The 19,613-nt window shown below is 44.5% G+C and overlaps 1 protein-coding gene and 1 non-coding gene across 3 annotated transcripts; one reads left to right on the plus strand and one right to left on the minus strand.

Moving 5' to 3' along the window:
- The first annotated feature begins 241 nt into the window (after window positions 1–241).
- Window positions 242–13,353, plus strand: LOC148814741 (ORM1-like protein 3). 2 transcript variants are annotated; one of them, XM_088906507.1, is made up of 4 exons: window positions 242–611; window positions 3,274–3,477; window positions 3,844–3,995; window positions 4,869–13,353. In XM_088906507.1, exons 2-4 carry the CDS (start codon window positions 3,304–3,306, stop codon window positions 5,002–5,004), a joined length of 462 nt encoding a protein of 153 aa, XP_088762633.1. In that variant the 5' UTR covers window positions 242–611; window positions 3,274–3,303; the 3' UTR covers window positions 5,005–13,353. The 2 variants fall into 2 exon arrangements, with proteins under 2 accessions (XP_088762633.1, XP_088762632.1); XM_088906506.1 differs by lacking the exon at window positions 242–611 and adding an exon at window positions 1,254–1,314.
- Window positions 13,354–17,470: 4,117 nt separating this feature from the next.
- On the minus strand, window positions 17,471–17,542 carry trnac-gca (transfer RNA cysteine (anticodon GCA)). The gene has a single exon. It is a non-coding gene; the product is annotated as a tRNA-Cys (tRNA).
- Window positions 17,543–19,613: the final 2,071 nt, after the last annotated feature.

The raw sequence follows: 19,613 nt of genomic DNA on the forward strand, positions 1-19,613 counted from the left end.
GCATTTAAATCCCCATTTCTGATCCAGAACACTGGAACTGCAACTCTTAGTTACATTATGTAACTGTGGTAGTATATATGTATTTTACAGATCAGTAAATATTTCTAAAATGCAAGTCATTTGAGACAAGCCGTCCTCTAAATGAGCAAGCAACAGTTCGTAACTAATGACTACATTTCCCACAATCCCAAAGGGCAGCGGTCCTCCTCTTGTGACGTCACGAACGCTAGGTGCGCTGAAAATGGTGACGTTAAACGACGAGCTTCAGCTGAGCTGTCACCAGCTGTTCGCCGAGGAAATAAAAAAGTGACGGGGGGTGAAAATTGTGCTACATTTTCCACGCAGATTTTTTTTTTCAACACAAAGTGGTCGAAACAAATACCTAACCGCCGTGCACAAGGACCGGAGTGGCAGAAGTAGTCGGGACAGAAAGGCGAAAACACAACGGCATAAACACGACGGAGGAGAAGGAGAGATTTGGAATTATATAACAAGATTGGGATAATATCGAATTCAGACTAAAAACGGTGCTGCTTCCTCTAAAGTGCATCGGTTGCTGTCTGTGACGCTCAAGAAACCCGAAAGCTTCGCCGACTGCCTCTGCTCTCCCCGTGAGTTACCGTTAGGCTGTGCCTTATGTATATTATTGTCAAGTCCTGTTAAAAGATAACACTGTGCACGGTGATGTCGCTCTTATTTGTACGGCGATCTCCATTAGGTCACGGCTGGCGGCGGCGGCGGCGGCCGTTGTTGTCGTTTTCTCTCACGGGGAGCGTGTTGGTGACGCCAGAGAGGGGAGATCAAGGTCTCAGGCTGTACCCCAGCTGTGGTCACAATATGTACACAGTGTCTGTAACGTAGACGGCCGGCTAAGTTTGTGGGGGGAAGTTTCGGCACCGGCGCGCTGGGGCTGCAGACATTCAGAAAGCAGCGGCTCGAGTAGGCGAGTCCGCCCCACGGGTGATCCGTGTCGCTCCCCACGACCTGCTGTCTCGATGCTGCAGCGGTGCGCTTCGAGGGGTAGGGTACAGCTGTTAATGGGGTCTTCATCACTGTGACGCGTCTGCCTCGGGCTGTGCTCTGACAGCAGGCTCTGGAGGGGTGACGCTGTGCAGTGTGGTGTTTAAATCGAGCCCCTTTCCTGACCCGGGGGGTACTGTGACTTGGACACGATGACGACTCTCCCGGATAAGACGGAGGTGTTTTCACATGGCTCACTCAACAAGTCACGTCTTTCAGGACCCAGGACCGATGTTTTGAAGGGCTCCGTCGACGCGAGTCGTTTCCTTTAATTGCTGAATGCAGCATCTCACGGTGTGTGTGTGTGTTGGGGGGGGTCATTTGAGCATTTAATAGCACAGATTACACAGAATAGCACAGAATTTAATAGCAAAGATTACACAGAATAGCACAGAATTTAATAGCACAGATAGCTCTTCGCAATCTTAGTTTGTGAAGAACCGTTTATCACAGCGGAGGGAGTCTCGTTCTGGAATCAGACGAAATGAAACTGACAGGAAGTGAACAATAACGCCAGACCCAGGACAGCGACACAGTCTCGTTCCTTCATTCAGAAAACACCGAATGGACAGAAAACAAAATGTTGCTGGATAAAACTGCAATCTTTAAAAAGGGGTCGGGTGTCTATGGATTAGTTTTGAACTCTTGTGACACCATGTTAAAACAGAGAGTTATCCTCCCAGGGTTTCAGCTGAGTGGCGATCTGAAATGAAATCGTTCATCTTTTATATTGCACATGTCTTTATTCCTCAATTCAGCAAGTGCGGCATATGTCTTTATTCCTTTATTCTGCATAAAACGTGTATTGGAATTTTTGTTTAAAATTGAATGTGATGCATTTTGCTCCCCACTTAGATAGCAACACTAATTGTGAATTAGAACAGTTATCCCTTCTGGGTGACAGATACAGTTATCAGTGTATCACAGCTGGACAGAATGTCAATAACATGCAGTATCCGATCCAAGGCCAATTAGGTCCAAACACTACACCAAACTACACCATTCCTCCTGATTGCAATACATTGTGTCCAGGGCCATCGATAAAACAAGGATGAAGAACTCGTTCTGGTTAACACAGATGAAGGAAAATGAACATGCTGGGTCTTCTGTAGGCCTATTTCTATTTTATGTTTATTGCTGAACTTTTGAGTTACACAGGAACGCGGCTCAGTTCCTGATCTGGGTGCATTTTTCTGATGTCTTTCTAGTGAGCAGACAAGACGATCGAAAGGAACTGAAGCAAAACAATCATTGGTTAAACCCATTGATCACGTTCAACTGTTAGTACCCATTTGACCATGTAGCTTTGCAAACATTAAGAAAAAAAGCATGCTCTGTTGGTCTGTTTATTAGACTTGCTTATTCTTCTTATGCCTGAAACATGTTCTACCCGTTTATAAAGAAAAGCTTTTAATTATCTGTGCAAGGCTTAGATTAGTAGCAGAGATTTGTGTTCTCTGCGAGACAGCAGTTTTCTGTTTATGATAGCAGTCATATACTAAATATTATCCATCTATCTGTCTTCTTACCACTTCTTCCAGTTCAGAGGCACAGGGGAGCTGGGGCCTATCCCAGCAAGCAACAGGTGCAAAGCAGGGTATCTCTTGGACAGAATGCCAGCCCATTGCATTTTCCCAGAAGCCAGTTAACCTACCAGCTTGTCTTTGAACTGTGGGAGCAAACTGGAGCTCCTGGAGGAAACCCACATGAACACAGGGAGAACACTCAAAAACTCCACACAGAGAGCACCCTCGTCTGGAATTGAATCCAGGGCTCCAGTGCTACGAGGCAGCAGAGTTAACCACTGCACCACTGTACAACGCACTAAATATTATTAATTTAAAATTGTATTGAAAAAATATATTTATCCTCAAGTTTTTTTTTGCATAACATGTCCTTGAAACATTCATCATGCAAGCCTCAGATTTCATCAAAATGACTGATAAATAACCATGTGCTTTTACAGGTACATAGCTTGTCTTACATGTATTTATTGCATTATGTTTTAGGTTTTTAAGCTGCATAATTTTTTAGGGGGCAACATCCATTTTTACAGGTGGAGATCCTACTGTTCATGCTGCAGAAATGTTTCCAAGAAACAGCAGAGCTACCTGAGTAAGGGAGCGATGTGGGGAGGTCACTGTAGCTTGTGTAAGAGCGCAGGCCTGGGCTGTAGGATGTCTTATTCCACTGTGGGCACTGGAAGGGGCGCTCTTGAGTTACTCCCCAGGTGTCTGTCGGTGTTGTTTGCAGGGGTCGTGGGGTTGTGGAGGCGGCAGGAGGATGAACGTGGGAACGGCGCACAGCGAGGTGAACCCCAACACGCGGGTGATGAACAGCCGGGGGATCTGGCTGTCCTACGTCCTGGGAATCGGGCTGCTGCACGTCATCCTGCTGAGCATCCCTTTCGTCAGCGTGCCGGTGGTCTGGACCCTCACCAACCTCATCCACAACATGGTGAGAGGATGAACATGACGGCCACTCCTCGTTTCTTTCTTACTCTGTTTCTAACCAGGAGGTTCAGCGGGCTCAATAATAAAACATGCAGGGAAATCTGTTGCCTTGTTTTACTCAGTTTGTTCCTTAAAGATGAGATTAAATTCGTTTTAAGCTTACCAGATGATATCAGGGTGAGAAGGAACTTTTTATGTTATTCATGCAGTGCTTATGTGACATTTTGTGTGTGTCGTTGTTTTTCTGTTTGTAGCAATCTGCAGCAGCAGGCAGGTTGTGTGGGCCGTTCCGTGTGCGAGCCACTCAGTTCTGTTCTGTCTCTGTGGGTGCTGTGTGTGTGTGCTGATCTGTTTTATTCTCTCTGCGCAGTGTATGTACATTTTCCTGCACACGGTCAAAGGGACACCCTTCGAGACCCCAGATCAGGGCAAGGCCCGTCTCCTCACACACTGGGAGCAGATGGACTATGGAGTGCAGTTCACCGCCTCTCGAAAGTTCTTAACCATCACACCCATCATCCTGTGAGTACACACACCTGCCCGGAGACACAAGGTCTTTTCAGGTTTTGATGTGCTCAGCACGTTTGTGCTCTCTTACTGTGGAAAAAGATGCAGCTTTTCAGAAGGATAGATTTGGAGCTTTTACTCTCACCCTCATGACAGCAAAAATGTGCTTTGGAACAGCTAATTATTCCTCTCAGCAGATCAAAGTACTGTAGCATTTCTTCCACTCCTGAAATAGCTCATGGTGGCTCTGAGGTGCCTGTCTGTGGCTGTCTAAGCAGCCCGTGTTAGAAACCTCTAGGACAGTCAGACTGACAGTGGATTAGTGTGAATTATTATTTGAAGAATGTGTCTTTACTTCCTTAGTACACTATGGTGGTGTTTTTGTATAGGATTGCCTATAGTGATTTATGTCAGTGATTTAAGTAGTTTAAGTATTGCTGTTAGTCACACTATTCAATTATTGCAGAGCAGTGATTAGTACTCTTGGGTCCTGGGTTCAATTCTGGTCTGGTGTGCTTTCAATGTGGAGTTTTGTATGTTATCCCTTAGATTTTCTTCAAGCGCTTGTGTTTCCTCCCACGGTCCCACAGCATGCTATCCAGGTTAATTAGTGTGTCTAAATCTTCCCCATCTGTGTGAGAGTGAGTCAGTGTGTGTGTGCCCTGTGATGGACTGGTATCCTGTCCTGGGTTCAGTCCTGCCAGGCTGGGCTCTGGCTCATCGTGACCCCTCTAAGGATTAAGCATTTCCTGAAAGTGAGTGTGTGGAAGAGGAATGAACCAGTAAAAAACTTTTACTAGAACATTTCTGAGCGGACTATAGCCCTGTTTGGAAGTTTACTTTTTTTTTATAGCTTTAGCGTAACAAATGTATTTCTCTGCTCTCCAGGTACATCCTAACCAACTTCTACACAAAGTATGACCGGATCCACTTCATCATAAATACAGTTTCCCTCCTGACTGTGCTCATTCCCAAACTGCCCCAGCTGCATGGCGTCCGGATCTTCGGCATCAACAAATACTGACGCCCTGGAGGACCCTGACCCCTGACCCCTGACCCCCGTCCTTGCAACCCTCAGCTGAACCCCGCAAACTCTTGGTCCCCTTCTACCCTGGCAGAGGAGGGAAGCCGACAGGACTGGTAATCCAGTGCAGCACAGCTTTTCACACCTCAGTGTTACAACGGGTTTTGGACTACAGCCATGAGAAACTAAGTTCAGGAGACCCAGAGAAAACAAGTGACTGGTTGCCTGCTGTGCAAAAGCCCTTAAACTTTGTCTGCTGAGCTTAGTTTCCTCTCATACCTTCTCATTTTATTATGTTTGGTTCTCTTAAGCAATATTGTGTTCATAGATATGGTTGACAGCATTTCACAGATCTAGTCTCATTAAGGGCTTGCAAACCAGTTAGGTGTTGAAACAGAACCCCTCTGTCTGCTCCTGTTTTGCCTTGCCCACTCAGACATGACACATGGCAGAATGTGTGGGCAAATGTATGCCAGAAAACCCCATTGACAATCAAAGCAGAGGCCTGCACCCTACAAGAAGGCCAGAAGAGGGTAGTATCTGCCCTGCAGTGTTCTGGGCCTCCCTCTGTGCTCTCTGCATCCTCTCTGCTGGATTCAGTCTGCTCACTTTTCATTCCCTGTGTTTGTGTGAATGCATACGTGTTTGCTAGTAAGTATTGCCAGAGCATTGTCACCTGTTGACCATGGAAACTGCAGGCATACAATCTCTGATGCTGGGTAGATTTTCGTTTTTTTATTCAGTTGCGACTGCTCATGTAGGTTGTAACCATTTTATTAGGATCTGGCTCCTCGCTCTCTGTTGAGCAACTAGGACAAAATCTTTGGCTGTGAAGTCTTCAAAGCAGAGAGTTGTCAGTCTGATGTTAAAAGTAAAGGGAAGTAGCAAGGCTTTAAAAGACTGAGGAAAGGGAGAGATACTTGGGGAGCCACAATTTGTCGTGCTGCTTCATTGTGCAGCTGTATGATAAAGGAATCCCTGGGTTTCGGGTCTTGAAATGAAAGCCTTTATCAGACCGCAGCCTAGGTTGTCTTAATGCGCGTGTTTCCTGTTCAGTGTGATAGCTCTGTATTGGAAATGCATCCTCATGCTGTGCATAACTGGATCACCAGATTTCTGTTACAAGACATTTTTGAAGAGGGAGGTGCATTTCAAGGAAAGGAATCATTAGATCAGCACTCTGAAGCTATTTATAGTAGTTGCTTTTGAAACAATGTTCTCATATTATAGAAACATATGCCTTTTAACTGCAGCAGTGTGCAGTAGTGCTTTGGGCTGTGGCCTTAAGACTGGAAGGTTGGCACTTAAAATCTTGTCAGGGTCGCCTCTCTTGTACTCTTATACTATACCAGGTACTTCAATTGCTCTGATAAAAGTGCCCAGCTATACTTATTGGCACAAATGCTTTGGATAAAAACATCAGCTGAGTAAGTTAATAATACAGTATCCATTTTTCCTAAAGTAAGCATCCTGATATTGCATCGTACTATAGCTCTCTCAGTGCATTCTGTGATCTTTAAACACACGGTAACTGGAGACAGTATTGCAGTCTTGTGCGTTCTGATTTGTCAACATCACTCTTTCAGTCATCATCCTAGACAACAGAAGAGCCCCTCTCTCAGGAAACAAACTGATCTGGCTATCTCTTTCTGCCAGGGAATTTTATTTTTCGTGTTTTCAGTAAAGCTGCTTAGATGTGGCTTTTTCAGGCTGAACGAATTGCTGGGGATAAGAGGGTCACACTGGGGAACACCCAGACAGTGCGCTGTTGAATATGGGGGTTTGCTGGAAAAAAGAGGGATTCTGAGGAGCCGGCAAAAAATGGACTGAATGGGAAGTGTGTGGAACTGACTAGGACCGTGACATCTGAAACACATTAAAAACTCCCCAGGCAGGAAATAAAAACAGGACACAAGTCGTACTTACAGAAAGATCTTCTGGAGTCACATTTTTTTTCTACTCATAAAGTGTCCACACGCTATCGTGGACATGCAGAACGTTTCAAGATAAGTCTTTGACAGTTCGGCGAGGAGCTGAGAATCCTGGGTCACAGAGTGACCGCTTCTTGCCAGCTGTGTTTGAAGTGGCTGCTGGGAGTCTCTAGCCAAGTTTACAGCACACTCTGGACTCTGAAGGATAAAAAAAAAAACTGAAAAATCTTAAGTGCTTTAGATGCCCCATATGAATAGTATGTGGCACTGCAGAGTGGGGAAAAATGCGAGAATGTGATGAAAGAATCTGGGATTTTAGAAACCCAAGGATGAGAGATGTTCTGCAGGAAGGCTTGACTAATTGTTAGGAGACTTTGGCTGCCAGAAGATTTCCTGTTCTGAATCCAACTGGCAAAGGCCTTGCTGGCCGAGCACCGAGCTTGCATTAACTTTTTCGGGTACAACTTTTTGCAATTCCAGTGTTTGTTTCACCTTTAGTGCTGTCTGGGTAGTTATGACTTAGGCTGCCTCTGCGTTAGTTCTAGTATTTAAAAAAAAAACTAAGTGGGATATAGAGCTTAGGGATAACTGGCTAGTTTTACTTTATTTGAGTATCAGAAAGCACGTTTTTAATTTAAAGTGTGTATTTTTATTTTTAATGTAATTTATGGAACACTATGTAGTGATTTGCAGCATGTTTTCTGTGAAAATCTGGTACTCGTCTGCGTGTGTGTGTCTAGTTTAATATTCCTAGTTTGCCACCCTTCTTTTACTTATGAAGCAATGCTCCTGTCTCGATAACACAAATTGACAGGCTCAGATCTCCCTGCCCTGTGAGCTAGAGCTCAGCAGTGATCAGTTAGTCTGAACAGTTAGGTTTGCCTGCTCTGGTACAGGGTACATATTTCATCCATGGTTAATGGTTAGCCCTTATGTTCAATTGAATGAGTCTGTTTGCAGGTTAGGACCAAAAATTCCCAAGTACCGTAATGTGGATATTCCCGGTTTCTTAAGTGACACATCCAGGTCCTTGCAGGTTCACATTCGGGGTGTGACAAAGTAGAGGTCAGGGCAGGCAACCCACAAAGACAAATGCATGGGCCCTTCTGTGTTATGGGGCAGCAGTACGCTGTGCTCTGCCTCAGCGGAGATGTCTGGGTTCAGAGACTCGTTAGAGACAAGCATTCGGGCCCAGACGTCGGGCACGATTTCCTACCCTGGGAATTTCAGAGGAGGAAAGTGTGAGGCTGAAAGTGGATGAATGTACTCGCGTGGAAGAAGTTCAAGTTCTCTTTTCAAACCTGCGGGAACGAGCACGACGTTATTTTAAAGAAGGGAAGGGGAGAAAAGAGGGCTGTCCAGTCTGTGTGTGTTTTTTATATTTGTAAATTAGATCTTAACTTTGCACAAATATTTTCAGCTGTGCAGTAGGCTTGGGCATTCTGTAGTTAGCCATTTGCTTGGCTTAACATTCTCTGTTTTTATTTTGTTATTTTCTTTCCAATAGATCTTTATCTATTTTTCTAGTAGTTGATAATATGTTGTATTGTACTTCAGTGAGTAGTCAAAGAGAAAGAAAGTGCATGTTCTCGGCACCAGGGGGAGCATGAGGGGCAGTGTAGTGCCTGGATCACGAGAGCTGTCAGATCCTGAGAGGACGCTGTATCCCTGGGGTTCCCCACCCCAGACCCCACTGGCTTTCGTTCCAGTTCAGCTGCCATTTGCATAATTGAGCCCTAATTTGACCAAACAATAGGACAGATGAGATCTCTGTTTTCAGCTCCTAAATACACTGGGGGTGGTGTTTTACCCACTTAGCCATGTAAATTCAGTCACTTCAGATCTGTAGCCTTTGAGCAGCAGAAAAAACCTCACAAAGATTCCGATCACACTTGTTAGTTCAGTTAAGAAATCAAATAAGAGCTCGGCTGGAATGAAGACTAGAGGGTCCTAGATCCTGGGTTCCCAGGACCGGGTCATTCCCCAAGCTAAGCCGCGCTACAGAGGAAGCCCGCGACAGCCGATATCAGGTGCAAGTGTTGGTTAATGGTGAAAGGAGACAAGACTCCTTGTAGAATGTAGAAGCATTTTATGTTCTCACAACAGCTGTTGGCCTTGTCTCTGAATGCTGTTTACTTCTCATATCCCATTGCATAAATCAGTACCAGAGTAGTTTTCTTAAAATTTTAAAAGTCGGTTTGCCTATAAATAGGATCTGCCGAGTTAAGACTCCTGATAGTTTCTTTGTCTTTTTCAAGTTCCTCAGCAAGGATCTGTAGCATTGGCTAATGTCCTAGATGTCACTTCTTAATATGCTTCTCCCTGCATGTGGGATTCGGTACCCCAGTCTGTCTGGGATTTTGCAGCATGATGTGTTTCTGTGAGTTAAAATGGGCACTGTTAGCCAAGGTCGTTTAATGCAATTGGCTGAAATGAAACACAGAGGGACACTGCAGACATTCTTGTTTTTACTTATCCTTGTCCTATTCTAGGGTTTCATTTTACAAATCACAGAAGACTAATTAAAACAGTGGAGGCTCACGTTGTCTGTATGACCTGGCGCCTGTGCAGATTTGGGAATGAGCCTTGCTAGGGGACATTATCTGGAAGTGTGTGGAAGGTGTAAGTGACGTTTAAGGAGGCTAAAAATCACCATCACTGCTCCTTCGTAAACAGTGTTACACAACACGATATATCAACATGAATTTTTTCGTTACAACCATCCATGCAAATGACTATTCATGGTAGCAATTATCTGTAGCGGTTCGTAACGAGACTTGAGTTCCACTGAAAGCTAAGAGCAGACAGACTCTAGGGAGAAGTCAGGTGAGGATTAAATCAGTAAGGACTTGAGAGCTGACACATAGCTCAGTAATAGTGATCCTGGTACGTTTGTGTTAAATTTTATGTTGCTCTTTTTTTTAGGCATGCTGTTTTATTGTTTTACATAGTGTCTACAAAGCACTTATGCCGGTGTTCTTTTTATCCTCACTGAAGTAAGATGTTACTGAATGTGCCCTACAGTAATGGCTGTATCACCCTACAGGGAGCTGGGGTTCTGAGAGCACCCCAGCATTTGCCTCCTGAGCTTTTTCTTTTCCCAGCTACAGAGATTGTTGTCCTCTATGTGGTTACTCTTAATTTCCTGTGAGTTGCCATCCTCTGGAAAGGAGGACAGATTCCTGCTTTAAAACACCTGGCATGTCAGGTACAGTCGGGCCACTTGATTGGCAAGGCTTCTGGAAAAGACTGACTCCTGGGAGCTCTTGTGTAGTTAAAGAAACTGGTCCCAGCCACTGTGGTACAGTGGGTTACAGGAGTTCCACTAATGCTGCATGATAAGGAGATGCTCTTCACTGCAGTGGGCTCAGAGAAAATGTCATCTTCTGGCCTGAAGTTGTTATATTACCTGCTGGTTTTCAGCATCCAATACCTTGTCTTATTTTTTTGTGTGTTTCGTTTCTTCCAATGAAAATTGGAAGTATGTAGACTTTCTTGGGTTAGGAAAGCAACTCTTTAATTGCTAAAGAATGTTTTTTTGTTTGTTTGTTTTCTTCTTATGAAAATGGGCTAGTTTTGCAGGACAAACAAAAGCCAGAGGTACAGTGGTTTCCACGCACTTGTTAACCCATTAGTTCAGCTGTAGAAATGCACAAGCTAGGGAACAGGAATGCCCTCTGACACTTGGAGCTGCAGGCTGGGAGGAGGGGGGAGTCTCTTTCTTGTTGCAGTGGGCTGCTGTGTTATAGAGCTGCAGATGAGCTTTGACAGACCTGGGTGATGTTGTACCCTGAAACACCAGTGTGATAGGTGTTTTAGGAACTGGAAGAAAGGGGTTTAGGAATTGGAAAAATAGGGTCTTGGTATTTTGCACTGGTTTTCTGATGTCTGTTTTGCCTGAAAGTGCTGTTCTTTAGGGTGTATTATGCCTTTCTTCCATTTTGTCCATCTCACCTGGGGAAGGTGAGGGAGACAGAGCTATCTAGAGCTTCAGACCTCTACTCCCAGCTGTCTTTAGGATGTTACGAGAATTGTGGCACTCTGATCCCTAGTGGAACATAACCTGTTTTTGTATTTTTCTTTCAAGGGTGTGTCTTAATCCTTCCTGGTGTTTTAGAATGAGAAAATTATGAATGAGGCACGTGTGACAGCATTAATGTCCTGGTTTGTGTTGTGCGGAGAAGCATATTCTAGGCTGGGTCTCCATTGGCATGTTTGGAGGAAGACAAATTGAGAAATGAAGGCAAGGAGATGGCCCTTCTGAGAGCTGTAAACTGCAAAGGTCTCTGCAGCACTTAGTTTGCAGTTAGTGCTATGCTGGAGCTTTCCCTTGTCAGTACATTTCACATGAAGGAAAATGCACACAATGGATCTTAATCGTGATGTTGGCAGTGAAAAGTCCAGTATATTTTTTAAAGCTGTAACACATGGGGACAGAATCACACAAGAATAATCACAGACCTTCCATTGAAGGCTGCAAAACTGATCATTGCGTGAGAATTCATTATTAGAAAGAAATATAAGTCACAGCAAAAGTTTGACTAATATAAAATGACTTTCATTTTTTTGTCTTTTTGGGGCCTCATTGTAGTGGAGAGTTGACTCATTAGCAAAATGAATCTCTCATGCCTGCTCTATTGTCCTTTTTCAATCCACTCTCTTAAAACATCCTTTGTGTCCTAAAAGCAATAAGAAGCCATGATGGTTTGTTATCTGAAAAATCCACCATATTGTTAAATTATGTATTATAAACCCGGTTTATGTGCGCTGATCATTTGGTTTAAAGTTTATGACTTCATCATTAAAGTTAATCATCGGCCAGCTCTCTTTACAATTGAGTACGTGACAGTAGAGTTATGTCAGCTTTTGCAGAAAATAATCATTTAAGCCTACTTTTAAGAGACGGTATAGGAGACAGTGTTACAGATTACAAAGTACCACTCTTGTTGCTTTTTACATTTATACTTCATACCTTTAATTAAGATATGGTTCATACTTTACATGGAGGCCATGACAAAGTAAAAATTACAGTAGGAAATATACAAAACAAACATTTTTAAAAAGGTGAAAGATTTATTAGAAGAAATTAGAGAGGATAATGTTAAAGTGTAAAGCAGTTTTCTGACCTTAGTGAAATCTTTTTAAATGGTTTTCTTTATTGCTTTCTCTCCTCCTAGCCTTTACTGACAGAAACAGTGCCCTGAGCACTCCAGCATTGCAGTGTTTATATCATGAGCCTTAACCTCACTGATGAAAAGGCATTTCCTTCCACAATAACAAACATCTGTCTAGAAACGAACAGGAACTCCAAGTGCGACTGTGTTCCATGCTGTGTGTGTGTGTATATAGTGGTACTTAGAATAAAATGACTCATTTATCCAACACAAATTAAGCATGGATATCTTAGGGAGAAACTGAGTTTGTGTCACAGATACAAAAGTGGAGTCTAAAGCTCTCTCTTTCTATACGTGTTTAAAAGGTTTCAACAGCATTTGTCACCTCAGTTGCTGAAACCCTGGGCGTACGATGGAGGGGATCTCCCCAGTGAGCACCCCAGCAAGCAGTAGCTGAGTCCTACACTGGACTGCTGGGCAGGCTGTGTGCGAGTAGAGGCGCACAGAGCTGTCCTGAAATAATGACGTGGAGCGCAGGGTCTCCCAGCCCTGGTCCTGGTGGGCTGGTGTATCTTCAGGTTGTCAGTCCATCTAGGCTCCTGAGGGACCTGAGTCAGCTCGTTATTGACTTAATTGCACGAGTTTAACAGCAGTCTCCCAGATCTCCAGGTACTGCTGCTTTAAAGAGACCGGAAAAAGCCTGCAGACACACTGGCTCTCCAGGACCGGGACTGGGGAACCCAGCTCCAAAGGTACTGTTTTACCTGACACAGTCTTTGCCAAATCGGAAAAGAAACCCAGCTTTAGAAGACTTTTGGGAAATGGGCTTTTTCTTTCCCCAGAGCTGCGACACATGTCATGTAGATGTAGATTCACCCCAGCCTGGAGTCAATCCAGAGCCAACCTGCGCGGTTTGTTCTCCGCGAAACCTCGGGTTGGCCCCCGCGAGAAGCACTGGGATGTGTCCCGTTTTTTGAAGACGCAGAGCTCTTCCGAAGTGGCCGGCCACGGTGGCCTGCCCTGGCTGCTCCCATGAGTGTCCGGAGGCTTCCCCGGCTCCTGGCGCTGCCGGCGAGTGGAGCAGCGAGGGAGGGAAGTGGGAGGAAAGGAACGAGGTCCTCTCTGTGGTGCTGGGATGAGCCAGCCTCCTCCCAGCCCCGGGCTCTGGCGAGATCTCTGCCCTCAGCTGTCCTTTAGACAGAGAACTTTGTAAAGCATTCAAGTGTGCAGATATTATTTTTTACTACTCCTTTGTACAGTATTCTGAAAAATTATAATAAAGCTCAGTATTCATGTAAAAAAAAGGCATTGCTGTGATTGTTTTCCTTCAGTGTCCTGGACACATGTCTCCCTGGCCTTTACCAATCATGGCTTCCTAATCACCACTCTGTTTTCCTCCAGTGGAAACTACAACTACAACTACAACTACTACAACTAATTATTGCTTTTTGTCCTAATAATAAATCCCCACTGGGTGTCAGTAGACTTGTCAAGGACAAATTGAAAGTGGAAATGTTTTTGCAGGTTGGAAGGTGCTGTGTTCAAGTAAAGGTAAGTGGCACGTCTTGGCATTATCCTTGTTTTTGTGAATTGTACCCGAATGCTGTAGAAAAGCACCCTTGAAAACACTGATTCGTGATCTGGACCTGATTGTACTTTACCCTTTCCCTCCCCGTAGGAGGTAAGACCACAGTAAACCAGTAAGGAGCAAAGTATGACAAAACCAATAAATAGAAAACGCCCGAGCACATTCCCTGGAGAAACACCAAGGGTAAAAACGAGCAGGCTAGCATTCTGGACGATTTTCAATTTGCTCGAATAAAATAAGCAGCCTAGTACAGGGTAGTGAATTGTGGCGATGTTATTCTGTTCTTTAAACCTTTTTAATAAATCATTGAACTGATCCTTCACTAAACTGATCCTGAATTTAAACCCTTCGCTTAAAAAAACCGCTTCGCTAAATTATTTGCTGAAGCCAATGTCGACCTCCCCTGGGCGAGTAGCACATACTGTGATATCAGTCATCCAATAGTCGCTAAAATCTGTACTGTGATGCCGTTACTAGATGATAATTTTTAGGATGAAAGTGTACAGGGACTGTTTAAAGTTTGTCTAAAATCTCATTTGTTTTATTATTACTGGCCCAATAAGGTCCACCCCCCTCCTTTGCAAACTTCCATCTGGCTTGTCCGGTTTTACCGTTGCTATTTGGCAGAACTCAAAAACACAATGATTGCTTATCAGCCCAAGTATTTTTGTTTTCATTTTTAATAGTAGCACATTAGACAGTTTTTCATCATCTGATCCGGAGTCGACGACCAGGATAAGAGCTGAAAAACAATGCTAGTGTAGTCAGTACCCAAGGGCGAGAAGTGCGTCTGTTGGAGTTTAAAACGGAATTCTCGAGAAACTACCAAAGGTACGTTTTTTTTTTAATTCGGAAAATCCCTAGTGCTGTATGATCATCACAAGGTAAATATTGTAACGCAACGGGGGCTCAGGCAGGGGGCCCGAACCCGGGATTCCCGCGTCGCTCAGCAGGGACTCAGCCCGGTGAGCCAAAGATAAATCTCTCCACAGCCCACGGGCTGTGGTCCTGCTATTACTGGGAAGGGCGGTGACGTCACCTGCTCTGGTAAGCCGGCTCTTACACAGTACCTGTCGGCCGTAAGCGTTACAATATTCACAACAAGCTATGGAGAAGGGGTCTCGTTAGGAAGTCCCGCGTTCGCCCGAATCGTAACATTTTTTAAAGCCTGATTTTAATGATAAATACAGAGTATACATAAAGTTAACACCCAGTTCTTTCTCTCTGCTCTTATCGTGTTTAATTCCTAATCGCATTTCTGAGGAACGGTTAAATTCCGATTGAATTTAAACGATTGTCCTACGGTATGGTCACACACGGATGCACCTCCTGAAGGTACTAAGTGTTGGCAGTAGTATGCTGTAGTATTAATAACCTGCAATGTCTTGCGCTCATTTAATCATATGGTAGCGCCACGCAGTATGATTTATTATATATTCAAGAAGAGTACCGCATCTTTATACGAGATAAATGGAGCAGCCGACAAGCTCTGTCCTCCATGACTTCAAAGGGGGGGGACCTACTGTTTCGTTGGCAACTAGTTACACGAACATAACACGGGCCTGTGGGCCTGAGGCGGGAAGACGAGACCCCCTACACCCCACCCAAAAAAAATAGCGTAGGAGTCAGTGTACAGTAACAGCACCACCCTTAATCACGATTATGGCTGTCCTGTGGCACCTGGGTCGGCGCCCAGAACCTGAGCAGAGCCGAGCCGAGGCCTGTGGGACCCTCACCCGGGACCCCGAATCGCCATGTCGGTCCTTGTTAAAGCTCGGAAAGTTCTGGGCTTTTTTTCAGTGTCGTCGAAGTGGAGGCGAGAGATGCTGCGGTGCAATATTTTAATTGGGGGGGCCCACAGTGAAGCTTTTCAAATCGTCTGGGAGAGAAGCCCCCCTCCGCGGGGCGCCCCCCCAAAAAAGGCAGATTTGTTGACTGTAAATCGATGAGTTTTTCTTGAGAGGTGACGCCATTTCGCCACAGAAAAGAAAACAGAAGGAGGAAATCGGAATGGGCGCCAGTACCGAGTAAGTCGCATTCGCCTATCAGGAACTGGTCTTCCTTTTACGCTTTTTCGCGCCCTTCTTGATGGGAGCCTTGATAGTCGAAGGCTTTTTTTTTTTTGCCGCCGGAGCACAATGAATTTACCATTGCGTAATTAATGTAATAATTAATTTTAAGTGAGTTGAAAAACGGGTTTCAATAAATGTGCTGTTTCCGAGTAATGTTCAGATTAAACTTATAATTAAAAGACCGACTTTTTTTTCTTTTGTGTGGGAAAGAAATGAGATAGCCAGGCAACAGATAATGAAAAGTTGATGTAAAAAAAAATGAAACATACAACTCGTCGACTGTGGAACTGCCCCCATTGCTCCCACAGTTGACAGTAAACGGTATGCGTTTCACTCTTCATGTTTCTTTGTCAATTTACTCGCCAGTAATAACGCTGAAATTACAGTTTGTGCTGCACAACAGGTGCATAACACCCGTTTATTTTTACCGGTCCACGAAGTCCATTCGTCACATTTATTTTTCTAACCGTTTTAACCAGCAGAAGGTTCGTCGGGGAGCCAGACCCTATCCTGGCAAGCAAGGGGCACAAGGCGGTGTACACCCTGGACAGATATCCAGTCCGTTCAAAGGGCACACACAAAACAGAAACGCACACACACTCCATTTCCCCACGTTTTCCTAGAAGCCAGTTGGCCTGCTAGTATGCCTTTGGGCTGTGGGTGGAAACTGGAGCACCAGGAGGAAACCCATGCAGACTTAGGGAGAACATGCAAACTCCGTGCAGACAGTGCTCCAGGAACTGATCTCAGAACCGTAGTTGTGGAGTCCATTATAGTGCTATATTTGCTGGCTGACGTTTTTCTTTAACTATTGAGGAGTCTGCGTTCCCCACAGACGATACAGGGCTGTGTCTCTCCAGGACAACCTGCTCGTAACTGACAGGGACCCCTGGCTTCGGTCCACAAGAGATCTCTTGTCCAGTCTAATTGATGAATCAGCTAAACATAATTTTATTTGGTCAATTTCAAGCCTGTGACTTGCTTTTCTCATTTTCTGAAGGTTCTCTTTTAATGGGCAAAGAAATAACAGAAATGTCTTCTGTCAGGGCAGGGAAATAACAACTGGCTTTGATTCTGATCGACTCCTCTTCATGCAGCAGAGCACTGATCTTTGACTGCTGGCCTTAGAGAATCTCAGTTATGCCATTTTAATCTGTCTTCAATCAATGGCTAAGGCATGCTTTTTGTGGTAATCTATCCAATTATTGTTTCACTTAAATGAGAACGCAGTTTGAATGAAAACCAAAACACCCATCGGTCCTCCCAAATGAGTGTTAGTGTTCCAGATGTAAAGAGATAAGTGCTGTTTGAGAGTTTTCCTGTGTCTCAGGGTGCTGTATCTCAGGAGGGTTAAAAGGTTGCAAACAAGATTAAGCTATTTTTGCCCATCAATCTTGTTTGTTTAAAGAAATATTCAATGTAACTGTTGTTAACTTGCTAATTTATTGCTCAAGTATATACAGTGTACCTTCAACAACACCAGGAAACACCCAGACTTGAACCAGGAACCTTTTGATCTGTAGTCAGATGCATTTCCACTGACCTATACCACTCACATGCTTGTACTCTTTGCTCTCTTTTTGGTCAGAGGTGATCTCACCTACACTGTTTTCCAATTCATTTTAAGTTTAACATTTAAAATTACAGTAATTTGAGTTCTTGGAAAAAAAAGATTTCAAGAATGCACGAACACGATCAATCTGAAATTGTCAGCAAGTACTTTATACATAGGGAGACAAGAAAGTCAAACAATAAGATGTAAGGGGGCACCCGGATTTGAACCAGGGACCTCTTGATCTGCAGTCAAATGCTCTACCCCTGAGCTATACCCCCCTACACACTGCTTTGGCTGACCCAGGGCACTGTTTGTGTTTCTCTGCAGGCTGAATAAGATGTTCAAAAAGCTGACCAAGGACATTGTGAAGGAGCTGGACCCTCACGGCCACCTGCACCCAGTCCAGAGCGTCTACGAAGCTCAGAAGCTGGAGGTCCTTTCTCTGGTGAAGAAGAAGGTGGAAACCAAGTGGCTCTTTCTGAATGTGAAGAGGTTTACCTTCACTAGAATGAAGCTGGAAAGTCTGTTTTCCCACGGAGACACTGTGGATTTTGGTGAGAGAAAAAGATAGAGCGCCTTAGAAAAATACAATTGTGGTATGAATATTTGTTTATTTTAAACTATGATAGAATAGCCCCAGGGCTAGGGCTGTGTACTGTGCATATTGGCATGGCAAGGTAAGGGCTGTCATTGGTACCTGCTGAGACAGTAAGTAGAAAATTAGAAAATGTGAACTCCTTTCCCAAATCCACACTCTTCTGGTCCTGCAGGCCCAGTGGATTTTTCTCATTTGGGCTCTGACATGCCTACCCAGCAGAGTCAGTCATTTTTTTCCACACACGGAAAGTCATAATTATAGTTATACTGTGAGTGTGTGCCTTTACTGGTTCATCCACTCAGGAGTCCCTTTTCTTGCATTTAATTTTAGAAATACGGCCTCATGAAGCCAGGACATACAATAGACAAGAATGCATTTAGCATTATCAAAGACATTGATCCTAATAATCTACCTTGGAGGGCCTGGTTTCTGCTAAGAAGGTTACAAGTTCTGGGGTGTGTGCAAGGGTATGTGTTGGGAATGTCCATCCAGGTTTGGAGTGAATAATCTTGTTTGTCCACCTGTGTGTCTGTGACCCTCTCTCATTCTGTCTTTTCCCTTCAGGAAAGACAACAAACAAACTTGGTTCAGTGAAGATGAAGCAAGAGGGTACTGTTGACGTGAAAGGTCCTGTCATACTTTCTGTGGTGGATGGAGAGGCGGGGGTGACAGTGGTCAGCTGCAGCTCTGTAGGTTCCACTGCCATGGAGGTGGAAGCGGTCAACATTAATGACCTTCACATGAAGCTAGAGGAGAGGTGAGGAGGACTGGGGACTGGGGGGGCGGGGCTTCAGAAACGGGAAGGAAGAGAGGGGAGAGGAAGTGTGGCCACATTGATTGATGCGCTACTTGAAATTCGACACAGGACTGACTGCTTGACTGCCTGACTGACTAACACCACTGTACTGACCTGAAGAATACAGTGGTGGGGAAGATCACAGAGGGTGATGCGTAAGAGTAGTCATAGAAACAAGCTGGGTTCAAAGCATGAAAGACAGTTCAGGGCATAGTCCAAGCAGGTCAGGTTAAAGCACAAGAGAACACAGACAAAGCACACGGGGTGATCTAGAGAACAAAGTCAAGCAAGCAAGAGCACTAGCGAGAGAACGCCAAGATTGAACAACGACTATGCAAAGGTTACCATGGAGTTTTTTATGTGCTTCTATACTCTTTTGCAGGAAGTTCAACACTAATCACTGGCTGATTAAGAAGCTGAAAGATCACAAGTTGTCCGGGTTGTATGTGATCACTGAGATCCTTAAAACTAAGGAACCCATAGACCTGCAGAAGAAATTATGTGGAGAATCTACCCTCAGTTTGAGTTCCAAGAACATATTCACGGTATGAACCTTTAACTCCACACTGTGCTCTTGCCATCTGCTCCTTGTTCAAACACCAGACTATCTGCCACCCTTGATCCCTTACAGTTCCCAAGATTCTCACCACTAACTCTCCCTGCCGCCCTTTCTCCCTCACCTTCTCTCAGACTCCACCCACTAACCTTCATGGCTCCCTGCCCCCCCCCCAACGTCCCCCCAGCACCCTGGACTCTCTCATGGTGACTCCCTGTCTCCTGCCTCTCAACTCTACGTCAGGCTGCGTCTGAGCTCAATACCTCATCTTTTCTTAACATTACTTTTCCCTAATGGATTAAAGTTCCTGCTTGTTCATTCATTTTCTTTCCTTGTTCCCCTATAGAAGAGGTGTGCAGCACTTGTATAGGAGAGCCACAGTGTCTAGCCAAGATTCGT

The sequence above is a fragment of the Atractosteus spatula genome, chromosome 26, assembly GCF_055471065.1.
Source record: "Atractosteus spatula isolate fAtrSpa1 chromosome 26, fAtrSpa1.hap1, whole genome shotgun sequence".
In the NCBI taxonomy this organism is placed as follows: Eukaryota; Metazoa; Chordata; class Actinopteri; order Semionotiformes; family Lepisosteidae; genus Atractosteus; species Atractosteus spatula.

Coding starts and splice junctions, on each gene's coding strand:
- LOC148814741 (XM_088906506.1), top strand. Junction 3,478..3,843: donor CCAACCTCATCCACAACATG/GTGAGAGGATGA, acceptor CTCTCTGCGCAG/TGTATGTACATTTTCCTGCA. Junction 3,996..4,868: donor ACCATCACACCCATCATCCT/GTGAGTACACAC, acceptor TCTGCTCTCCAG/GTACATCCTAACCAACTTCT.